The 12518-nt window shown below is 43.6% G+C and overlaps 1 protein-coding gene across 1 annotated transcript in view; it reads right to left on the reverse strand.

Moving 5' to 3' along the window:
* The window catches only part of LOC121532048 (vascular endothelial growth factor receptor kdr-like), an 80581-nt gene that overhangs the window by 23445 nt on the left and 44618 nt on the right, over positions 1 to 12518 (reverse strand). Inside the window, exons 17-24 of the mRNA XM_041837698.2 lie at positions 11285 to 11411; positions 10661 to 10765; positions 4668 to 4781; positions 4418 to 4506; positions 4068 to 4221; positions 2870 to 2967; positions 2163 to 2285; positions 1518 to 1629 (exon numbers count right to left, since the gene is read on the reverse strand). Coding sequence (XP_041693632.2) covers positions 1518 to 1629; positions 2163 to 2285; positions 2870 to 2967; positions 4068 to 4221; positions 4418 to 4506; positions 4668 to 4781; positions 10661 to 10765; positions 11285 to 11411 — 922 coding nt within the window. The remainder of the gene's footprint in view (positions 1 to 1517; positions 1630 to 2162; positions 2286 to 2869; positions 2968 to 4067; positions 4222 to 4417; positions 4507 to 4667; positions 4782 to 10660; positions 10766 to 11284; positions 11412 to 12518) is intronic.

A 12518-nucleotide genomic window follows, 5' to 3' on the forward strand; every position in this document is an offset into this window, starting at 1 on the left:
TACATGCTTTGTAAGTAGGAAAACCTGCAAAATCGGCAGTGTATCAAATACTTGTTCTCCAAACTGTATGTATCAGTGTCTGTGGTTCTGTGTGTGTGGTTCTGAAAGAGAAAGATTATGGGAGAGAGATATATGAAAATTCACACACTTTTTTTGTAGTCCTCCTGGATGATTGGCTTCATGGCAGAGGTTGAAGTGTAGATGCCCAATGAAACCTAAAGCCATGAATCGATGTACTGTTCTTTCCTTACACTTTCGTAACATTTACTCTGAATGTTGTCCTTGTTACCTATGGTGACATTTGACCATACAATATGTCATGTGGAGTCTTGCTATAGAACAGTCGGATGTGGTGCACGGTGCATAGACAGTCATGTACGTACAATGGTGTCTTAAAGGTTGCAGTGGTTTCACAGCAGGGGCAAACATTTACATTGATCGGCTGCTTGGTTACACAGCGTTTGCATTGCCAGCTGGGAAGGCAACGGCCGGTTTAAATGGGAGGTATTCTTTCTTTTTAATGGCCCTTGCCTGTGATAAAATTCACAGTCGAAGTTCACAAATGTTTTTGCAGGAGCAGCATGAAAATAGTTTTCTCAAGCTGACAATGCAGCCCCGTTTTGTCCCAGAGGCACAATTACACAGTAGCAGAAGACAGTTATGACCCAGTGCATCTGGAGGAGCTGCATGGCTGGGGGCACCTTGCCTCGCCTGGCTAGCTGACAGGAGACTAGTCTCCTCACTGAACATCGCTGGCTGATGACAGAAAGAAACCTCTCCCTCATTTGGAAGGAATACTGCACGCTGTGTGCAAAATTGTACGATTATGTGTGCAAATAATTATACAGACAATCGTTTTTTCAAACTATTTTGTTACTATTTGATCAAAACTATTTATAAGCAGTACAATGTTTACTGAGATATAACTAAAACATAATTAGCATAATAAGAATTCTCTGATAGAAATCCATTACAGGGCAGTCCATGTTTGTACTTTCATTAACAATCCTAAAACAATAGTCCTTGTAGATGAGATCGCTCTGGATAAGAGCGTCTGCTAAATGACTAAAATGTAAAATGTAATGAGATTCAGGACCTACACAACAGAAGAAATCCGCATTGAATAAGTCTGTATTGTTCCAAATGGCTGCGTTCTGAAATGTGCACAGATGTTTGTTAATTTCTGCTAATTCATTCTGCTAATGGGAAGGTCAGGTTAGGTATTTGTATTTATTATGGATCACCATTAGTTCCTGCCTAGGCAGCAGCTACTCTTCCTGGGATCCAGCATAATTAACGCAGTTATACAATTTAAAAAAACATTACAATACATTCACAACAGATTTCACAACACATTAAGTGTGTTCCCTCAGGCCCCTACTCTACTACCACATATCTACAACACAAAATCTATGTGTACGTGTGTGTATAGTGCGTATGTTATTGTGTGTTTGTATGCATGTGTCTGAGGGACTACAAGGCACTTCCTGGTTAGGACTAAAGGTATGTATATTTACCCAGAGAGAAGATCTCCCACATCAGGACTCCAAAGGACCACACATCGCTCTGAGTGGTGTAGACCTTGTCAAAAATGGCCTCTGGCGCCATCCACTTGAGGGGCAGTCTGGCCTGTGAGGGGGAGAGATGGAGATAAGAGACGAAAGCTCTTTTAAATCGGTATCTCATCTCACCTGTGTGACTGGCTGTCTCATCAATACCATTAATAACCAACCTGTCCCATCTGAGGAGAAGCAGAAGGGCTTGTTGAGTAAAGTAATACATGCCCTCGTGGCGTAGCTCTACCAAACATCCTCAACAACCAAACATCCTCTAGTCTATGCAGACAGACACGTTTATTCAATATTCAGACAAACACTGAAATCTGCCCACAATATCTGGCATTTCCCAGAACTACTGCATTTATTCAATCTCTCTTCTGTTTTTGCCAAGTCGGTAGTAACAGAACACTGTTATGGTCCTTTTCCATCAAGCTGAGTGTTTTTGAATGTCTCTCTCACACAACAGGTGGTAATCTACATAAATAAATAAAATAAATAAATAGTCATTGGTGCGTTTCATCACATATCATGTACTTATTATGTCAGATTAATAGTAGTACAGTATAGCATTGTAAACAATATCAGATTGCTGTTTATACTTACATCTCCTTTGCGAACGTAGTCTGGGTCTTTGTAGATGTCTCTGGCCAGTCCAAAATCGCATATCTTCACAACATTATTCTCAGAAAGTAGGATGTTTCTTGCAGCCAGATCACGATGAATACACTAATGAAAAGAAGAAAAAACATACAATATGATTAGGCTTGACATCTATGCATGACTTTACATGAAAGCTTGAGTTATGTGGACATATCTCAAGTTACGATTCAGCCTAATGTGATAAAGCATGGCTAGGACTATTTCCTGACCATGTGACCTTTAAGGAAACTCTCATGGCCCCGTGCATGTCAGCTAAGACAACCATATGGAACAGTCATCAATGGTATTCTGATGCGAAGTGTTTCATATCCAGGTTAAGGCCTTCTCTCTAATATTTACAACAATGGGTTCACTAATTAGTACCATCCACTCTCTCAGAGCTTGTGACGGACCTTTAAATCTGAATGAGTTTTAGACTGATTATAGCCAATAGACTCGCAAGGAACATTGTGTTCTATGAATAAAAAATGTGAACAAAACAACTTCCCCAGCTGTCAAAAAACGACAGCCTTTTATTAAATCTAAAGTCAACTGGACTGAATAAAGTTTTATAAACTGGTATTAGTTTAAGACCCAAGATGTGTGTCACCAGACTACCTTTGCAAACAAATTGATTTTGAAACAGTCATTTGCCTGGAGGAGGTGCATACCTTGCGTGAAGCCAGGAACTCCATGCCTTTTGCAACTTGGAAACTGTAGCAAATCAAATCTTCCATTGTCAGCACTCTCTTGTACAGATCCTCTGGCTCTGAGGGTAAAACGGAACATAAAGTGGTAATGAATATTAACTATTTTCATAAACATGATTCAGTACGGTGTAACACGTACAGTGAGCTCCAAATGTGAGGTTGAAGTGCAGACTGTCAGCTTTTATTTGATGGTATTTTTTATCCATATTGGGTGAACCGTTTAGAAATTACAGCACTTTTTGTACATAGTCCTCCCATTTTAAGGGATCAAAGGTATTGGGACAAATCCACCTATATGTGTATTAAAGTAAAGTTAAACATTTGGTTCCATATTCCTAGCACGCAATTATTACATCAAGCTTGTGACTTTACAATTTTTTATGCATTTGCAGTTTGTTTTGGTTGTGTTTCAGATTATTTTGTGCCCAATTGAAATTCATGGTAAATAATGTATGGTGTCATTTTGGAGTCACTTTTGTTGTAAATAAGAATATACTATGTTTCTAAACACTTCTACATTAATGTGGATACTACCATTATTACGGATAATCCTGAATGAATCGTGAATAATGGTGAGTGAGAAAATTACAGAGGCATAAATATCATACCCCCCCAAAAATGCTAACCTCCCCTGTTATTGTAATGGTGAGAGGTTAGCATGTCTTGGGGGTATGATATTTGTGCGTCTGTAACTTTCTCACTCACCATTATTCACGATTCATTCAGGACTATCCGTAATCATGGTCGCATTTACATTAATGTAGAAGTGTTTAGAAACATATTCTATTCTTATTTACAACAAAAGTGACTCCAAAATGACACAATACATTATTTACCATTAATTTATATGGTTATATATAGATTATATTTAAAATGGCCGACGGGCCAGCAGCAGGCAAACAGTCAGGACAGAGGAGGATGTCAACAGAGGCCTCCTCCTCCACTCCTCCTTCTCCTTCAGGCCCAGTGGGTGTCAGCCTGGGGTTCCTGTCCTATCGATTGAATTAATGAACAGGAGGAGGAAATGTCCCATCAGGCCCAGGGAAGAAAACAATCAGGGGGGAGGGGAGAGTGGGTCGAGGTGGGAGGGAAGAGGGGAGAGGGAGTGGTGGGTGGAGGTGGGAGGGGAAGTAAGACGCTGTTGGCTCCTTTAGTTTACCTTCCTCCTCTTCCTCTGAGTCGCAGTAGCTCTTATCTTCCACGAAGCCGGAGCTGGCCGAGCTTCCGGTGCTGGCCACGCTCTCCAGGCGCCGCTTGATGAGCTCGCTCAGGTCACAGCCTGACCCCGACGTCACCACCTTACCGTCCTGGCTCTGACATACGAGACACACATCAGATCAAAAATACAGATGCAAACCTTGAGTCAAGTTAGAAAACGGTTCTTCTGACAATCTGGGGTTTTCCTATTAGGTTGAGAAATGTACTGAATCATGAAGGTTTGATGGCTAAGTAGACTAAATAATGAAGTCTTTTGATTTGATGCAGGATTTCTGAAAGCTGCTGATTTACCTTATAAACGATGAAATCAGCCCTCTTGCTTCTCAAGTAGTTTGACAAGTTTCCATATTTGCAGTACTCCACTATCATCATCAATGGACCTGAGAAGAAAGAAAATTCCAAACAAGTAATGACTCAAACAGTAAAAACAGGATTTTCTCTGAGATTCCATCAATTTATAAATTTACTTCACAAATTGTATGCAAGTCATACAGTGAGACTAGGTTTAACCATAGAGTTAACAATGTCCTCCCTCTCTCACCTCCAGGCTTGGTGCAGGCTCCCAGCAGGTTGACCACGTTCAGATGATGACCAATGTGGATCAGGATCTTCAGCTCCGACATCAGAGCCTTGCGCTCATTTGTCGTAGCTCCTCCTGTTTCAACACAAACACACAGACTATTAAATATACATGTCCTATTGCGGGGATCCTGTTTCATACAACTCCACAAAAGCGTGGATGTATTTTTGACTTTAAATTAAAATGTCATATAAGTTCTTTATCTTTGTTTACGATTACTCCAACTGATGTATGTTCATGGACATCTGGAAACCAAACAGTATAGATGTAAAATAAAGAACAGATATTTACGCATGTGGAGGAGATTTTAGATGGGCAAGAATAAGATAATCTACATGAGAACATTCAATGTGCAAGGTTAAGATGGTATGCAAAGATGGACAGCGGGAAATAAATTAAGTCAACATGGGAATATATATAACTTAAAACATAAACAACAGCCTTCTCTCACATTAAATTAGATTCTCGCATACACGAGGGCACAACCCAAAGCACAGCCATACATTACATCACAATAAACACTGCAGCACACATGGAGAGTAAATATGACAGTAACATTATTATTTCCCAGAATAGAAAATGCTGTTTTGTTTCTCAGTTGTATAGCTAATCTACACATCATATAAGAGGCAGATAGATATCTGGGTCAGGAACACTATGAGGTCAGAGGGAGGGTTTTTCTTAACCACGTAAACTAAACACCATCAAAGTGACTCATCCATTTGGGGGGTGGGGGGGGGGGGGGCATCGACGCAAAGATTAACGGTCCCATAACTAAACCTACATTGATCTCAAAGACTGTGGAATATCAACTAGTCAATGTTGGGTGGCAGCCTAATGCGTCCAATGTGCCTGGGTAATGTCTCTCTCTTTCATTATCTGAAAAGCTTATCTGGACACAGGTGGTTGGAGTTAGCAATGGTAACAATAATGTCCCTAACTGATAAACAGAATGAAAACATTGACTGAACAAAATAATCTTGCTCTTAGCCATCACTGACTCCCTGGATGTGCTTTACTCTAACAAGGATTTTGGTCGATTTAAATAATGAATCAATGACTTGAATTAAAAAATGAATGGAGAACTTCCGATAACCAAATGGCAACAAAAAAAAAGACCAACTCGCCCTCTAGTGGCCTCATGGGTGGAATGTTATTAATATTTTTCATAATTTCATAATTAATAAACATTACTTAACAAAAAACGCAGAAAATCCGGTGTTTCTATGTCAAACGGTTTTGTTATATTTCAGTCTTTTGTGATGTATATAAAGTGTAATATTGGAATGCAAACTCAAAATTGAATACATTTCAACGCTATATCTGACATGGTACAAGTGTTTTCTTTTTTTAAGCCCATAACCATGTGTGTGAGGTGTTTACTTTATTTGTTTAAGACTACCAAGAAACCCTCTGTGTGACCCTGATTTAGCCCACTGCAGTAAAAGGTTTTAAACAATGAATCAATTACTTGCATTTAAATAATGAATGGAGAACTTGGGAGCTGAATTGTGGGACTGTACTTCTGCTCTGTCTTATGTTGGCTCATCACAGTGGTCCCAGCCTGCTCTGGAAGCTGGAGCTGACTGACAGTGAGTCTCAAACCACACTGCACAGAGGGTCAGTTTAGGGAAGTCAGCTGCTTTTCATTATGTTTGACCTGGGGGGCCTGGAGTAGAGCAGTAGAGCAGCGGAGCAGCAGCCAACCTGGTGAGCTTGGTTCCTCTATGATTAATGGAAAGGGATGATTAATGCGGTGACACTGACGGAAATATCTAACAAATGGCCTGATTTATCATCCCCATGTAGCTAGATCTATCTATTCTGCGTTATGAAAGGAACTAGACACGGACATTAATTATCTGTTTAGTGTGTTAACACACTATTGGTAGTTTGTTGCAACAAAGTATTGGTGCTAAACCGTGTGTTATTGGATGCTAGCATGCTAGTTAGCTATGGCGTCATAGGATACGGTGCCCTGGGCGGTTTTCACAGAAAAATACTGTACCAAGTTAGCTAGCTGACTAAACTAAGTTAGAGTCTATTCCTAGGAAACACTGAACCACTGTAGTTTACAACAATTATAATTTCTAAAGTGGAAGTTGGGAGAGTTATATTTGAGTGTTTCAGTGAAAGGTAAGTGAGGGAGGCCCCGCTCTCTCGCTTCCCCAGATGTTTAGTTAATTTTATTCAGATCTCTTTTGCATTATTGTAGCCTTTTCTGTAGCCTGTCAACTATGTGTCTGTCTATCCCTGTTCTCTCCTCTCTGCACAGGCCATACAAACGCTTCACACCGCGTGGCTGCTGCCACTCTAATCTGGTGGTCCCTGCGCGCACGACCCACGTGGAGTTCCAGGTCTCTGGCAGCCTCTGGAACTGCCGTTCTGCGGCCAATAAGGCAGAGTTCATCTCAGCCTATGCTACCCTCCAGTCCCTCGATTTCTTGGCGCTGACGGAAACATGGATTACCACAGAAAACATTGCTACTCCTACTGCTCTTTCCTCGTCTGATCATGTGTTCTCGCATACCCCGAGAGCATCTGGTCAGCGTGGCGGTGGCACAGGAATCCTCATCTCTCCCAAGTGGACATTCTCTCTTTTCCCCCTGACCCATCTGTCTATCTCCTCATTTGAATTCCATGCTGTCACAGTCACTAGCCCATTCAAGCTTAACATCCTTATCATTTATCGCCCTCCAGGTTCCCTTGGAGAGTTCATCAATGAGCATGACGCCTTGATAAGTTCCTTTTCTGAGGATGGCTCACCCCTCACAGTTCTGGGTGACTTTAACCTCCCTACGTCTGCCTTTGACTCATTTCTCTCTGCCTCCTTCTTTCCACTCCTTTCCTCTTTTGACCTCATCCTCTCACCGTCCTCCCCTACTCACAAGGCAGGCAATACGCTTGACCTCATCTTTACTAGATGCTGTTCTTCTACTAATCTCACTGCAACTCCCCTCCAAGTCTCCGACCACTACTTTGTATCCTTTACTCTCTCGCTCTCCTCCAACACCATTCAATCTGCCCCTACTCAGATGGTAACGTGCCGTCGCAACCTTGGCTCTCTCTCCTCTTCCATCTTATCATCTCTTCCCTCTGCTAAATCCTTCTCCCTCCGATCTCCTGATTCTGCCTCCTCAACCCTCCTCTCCTCCCTTTCTGCATCTTTTGACTCTCTATGTCCCCTATCCTCCCGGCCGGCTCGGTCCTCCCCTCCTGTTCCGTGGCTTGACGACTCATTGCGAGCTGACAGTACAGGGCTCCGGGCAGCCGAGCGGAAATGGAGGAAAACTAGACTCCCTGCAGACCTGTCATCTTTTCACTCCCTCCTCTCTACATTTTCTTCCTCTGTTTCTGCTGCTAAAGCCAATTTCTACCACTCTAATTTTCAAGCCTCTGCCTCTAACCCTAGGAAGCTCTTTGTCACCTTCTCCTCCCTGCTGAAACCTCCTCCTCCTCCCCCTACCTCCTCCCTCTCTGTGGATGACTTCGTCAGCCATTTTGAAAAGAAGGTTGATGACATCCGATCCTCATTTATTAAGTCAAATGACACCGCTGGTCCTGCTCACACTGCCCTACCCTATGCTTTGACTTCTTTCTCCCCTCTCTCTCCAGATGAAATCTTGCACCTTGTGACGGCCGGGCGCCCAACAACCTGCCCGCTTGACCCTATCCCCTCCTCTCTTCTCCAGACCATTTCCGGAGACCTTCTCCCTTACCTCACCTCGCTCATCCTTGACCGCTGGCTATGTCCCTTCCGTCTTCAAGAGAGCGAGAGTTGCACCTCTCCTCAAAAAACCTACACTCGATCCCTCCGATGTCAACAACTACAGACCAGTATCCCTTCTTTCTTTTCTCTCCAAAACTCTTGAGCGTGCCGTCTCTAGCCAACTCTCCTGCTATCTCTCTCAGAATTACCTTCTTGATCCAAACCAGTCAGGTTTCAAGACTGGTCATTCAACTGAGACTGCTCTTTTCTGTGTCACGGAGGCTCTCCGCACTGCTAAAGCTAACTCTCTCTCCTCTGCTCTTATCCTTCTAGACCTATCTGCTGCCATTGATACTGTGAACCATCAGATCCTCCTCTCCACCCTCTCCGAGTTGGGCATCTCCGGCGCTGCTCACTCTTGGATTGCGTCCTACCTGACAGGTCGCTCCTACCAGGTGGCATGGCGAGAATCTGTCTTCGCACCACTGGTGTCCCCCAGGGCTCAGTTCTAGGCCCTCTCCTATTCTCTCTATACACCAAGTCACTTGGCTCTGTCATATCCCCACATGGTCTCTCCTATCATTGCTACACAGACGACACACAATTCATTTTCTCCTTTCCCCCTTCTGATAACCAGGTTGCGAATCGCATCTCTGCATGTCTGACAGACATATTAGTGTGGATGTCGGATCACCACCTCAAGCTGAACCTCGGCAAGATGGAGCTGCTCTTCCTCCCGGGGAAGGACTGCCCGCTCCATGATCTCGCCATCACGGTTGACAACTCCATTGTGTCCTCCTGCCAGAGTGCAAAAAACCTTGGCGTGACCCTGGACAACACCCTGTCGTTCTCCGCTAACATCAAAGCGGTGACCCGATCCTGCAGGTTCATGCTCTACAACATTTGCAGAGTACGACCCTACCTTACACAGAAGGCGGCACAGGTCCTAATCCAGGCACTTGTCATCTCCCATCTGGATTACTGCAACTCGCTGTTGGCTGGGCTCTCTGCCTGTGCCATTAAACCCCTACAACGTATCCAGAACGCTGCAGCGCGTCTGGTGTTCAACCTTCCCAAGTTCTCTCATGTCACCCCGCTCCTCAGCCCACTCCACTGGCTTCCAGTTTAGGCTCGCATCTACTACAAGACCATGGTGCTTGCCTACGCAGCTGTGAGGGGAACAGCACCTCCTTACCTTCAGGCTCTGATCAGACCCTACACCCAAACAAGGGCACTACGTTCATCCACCTCTGGCCTGCTAGTTCCCCTACCTCTACGGAAGCACAGTTCCCGCTCAGTCCAGTCAAAGCTATTCGCTGCTCTGGCACCCAAATGGTGGAACAAGCTCCCCCACGATGACCACCTTCCGGAGACACTTGAAACCCTACCTCTTTAAGGAATACCTGGAATAGTATAAAGTAATCCTTCTTCCCCCACCCCCCATAAAAAATAAATAAAAAAAGGTGGTTGCCCCAATGGCTATCCTAAGTTGAATGCACCAATTTGTAAGTCGCTCTGGATAGGAGGATCTGCTAAATGACTTAAATGTAAATGTAAACACCATCAGCATCCATCCATGGAGTTAGAGTTGAATATCACAACAGAACCAGGAGGAAAGTTAGTTTGACCACGTCATTGTTTCCAATTGTTTGTGTCTCTCAAAAGCATCTGGGTTACAATTATTAAGAAGCCTTTTTATTTTTCTAACCTTTATTTTACAACTTTTTTCTTAGTCTTTTATTTTTTGTACACTTTTAAACTTTTCAATCTCTAACACCAGGTGGAATGCTATCCTGATTCCTGTCATATCTGCAGACTGTCATCCTCATCAGGGACACCAAGGTTTTAGTCTCGCTCAAGCCAAACAGTCTGTGTGAGAAGCAGCCATCGCATGTCTACTTTGAACCAATACCCTGTGCGCAACTGTTAATTACATGCACATGTGCTAGCACGGCTTTTGAATTCATATCATGCACGAGAAACCAAATCATCTGCTGAAATGACAGATGGCTGTTTTACATCTGTTACACCCAGAACAACGGATATTGTGTTTATATCTGTATTTGGCGAGGAGCACCTTTATCAGTACCATTTCCACTAGGTGTGAGCGAAAGGAAGCTATGGGGAAAACAACCTGTATGACTTTTCAACATGGTTTTTTAACAGAAGTGCACATGAGAGTACTGCAAATTAGCATATATAAAATGCTCATATTAAAGTCTTGATAATAATGTTTCTTCCATACCTTTCAGCATTTTGACGGCCACAGTCTTGCAGGTCGAGAGCTTGTCAATCCCAAAAGCAGAGGCCTCTACCACTTTCCCGAAGGCTCCATGGCCCAGAGTTTTGCCTGGAACAGAGAGCGAGAGCGAGAGCGAGAGCGAGAGAGAGAGAGAGAGAGAGAGAGAGAGAGAGAGAGAGAGCGGGGCCAGTGGGTTTCAATAGGTCTACATGAGAGTGGCTGGCCAATGGGGAGTAGTAAATCCGGTTGGGTTCTCTATCAGGGGAATTATGGGTAATTAAAACAACCTGCTGAGGTTCTGAACACTGGGCCCTTGAAGCGCTCCTCCAGGGGATTTATAGTGTCGTTAAGACCAGGCGACAGCGGAGGGTCGCTGATGAGTAACGACGCTACACCCTCTTTACAGGGAGGCGATACCTCTGCCACATACCATCCTCTCTGGGCAAACAGGGTCACACAGTCATCAAAATGACATTAACCTGTGGATGTGAAGTGTAGGGTGGACAAGTAAATGCACTTACAGTAGGTGCCCCTTCATGGTGCGTGTAGGCCATTGAGTCACAGCGTCGTCATGGTGAGTGACTTCTTAGACTGTACTAGTGTTGTATGGTGAAGTAAGGAACTCACCCAGTCTGAGGCGGTCTCGGGGAAACTCCCACTTGCTGCCGTCATACTGCAGGCGTTCACACTGCTCGTCCAGAGGACACTCGTCTGGGTCGATGATGATGGATGGACCCATCTTGTAGTCTGCAGGCTGGAAGGGGAGGGGGGGAGAATAGAATAGAATGTAATGTTATATAATATAATGGTGATGGAGCGCATGTGCAGTAAGTATGTTAACTAAAGGACAAGAGCACATGCTCTACTATCACTGTAACATCAATATACTATTACGGACACTATTCAAATCAAATCAACGTTTATTTGTCACATGCACAGAATGCAACATGTGTAAACCATTCAGCGAAATGCTTCCCCAAAATGTTTTATTCCAAAATAGGATCTTTTAAAAAAGCACGGAATCAGCATTAGGTAAGATAAAAAATAAAAAATAAAACACACAAGAATGTAAGCTTTATACAGTACAAGGCCAGTTCCATATCAATGTGCAGGGACATGGTGGTAGTTGAGGTATTATGTACATGTAAGTAGGGGTACATAGTTCCAGCAGGATAAATAATAATAAATAGTAGCACAAACATTATATGGTGAATATTTGTGTGCATGTGTGTCAAATCAAATTGCATTGGTCGCGTACACATATTTTGCAGGTGCAGCAAAATGCTTATGTTTCTAGCTCCAACAGGGCAGTAGATTTTAGTCATTTAGCAGACGCTCTTATCCAGAGTGACTTACAGTTAGTGAGTGCATACATTTTCATACTGGCCCCCCGTGGGAAACGAACCCACAACCCTGGCGTTGCAAGCGCCATGCTCTACCAACTGAGCTACAGGGACAGTTAGAGTTAACTGCACCTCAGATTGCAGCCCAAATAAATGCTTCAGAGTTCAAGTAACAGACACATCTCAACATCAACTGTTCAGAGGAGACTGCGTGAATCAGGCCTTCATGGTCGAATTGCTGCAAAGAAACCACTACTAAAAGGACACCAATAATAAGAAGAGACTTGCTTGGGCCAAGAAACACGAGCAATGGGCATTAGACCAGTGAAAATCTGTCCTTTGGTCTGATGAGTCCAAATTTGAGATTTTTGGTTCCAACTGCCATGTCTTTGTGAGACGCAGAGTAGGTGAACGGATGATCTCCGCATGTGTGGTTCCCACCGTGAAGCATGGAGGAGGAGGTGTGATGGTGTGGGGGTGCTTTGCTGGTGACACTGATGGTGATTTATTTAGAATTC

Source organism: Coregonus clupeaformis, chromosome 2 (genome assembly GCF_020615455.1).
Source record: "Coregonus clupeaformis isolate EN_2021a chromosome 2, ASM2061545v1, whole genome shotgun sequence".
Classification (NCBI taxonomy): Eukaryota; Metazoa; Chordata; class Actinopteri; order Salmoniformes; family Salmonidae; genus Coregonus; species Coregonus clupeaformis.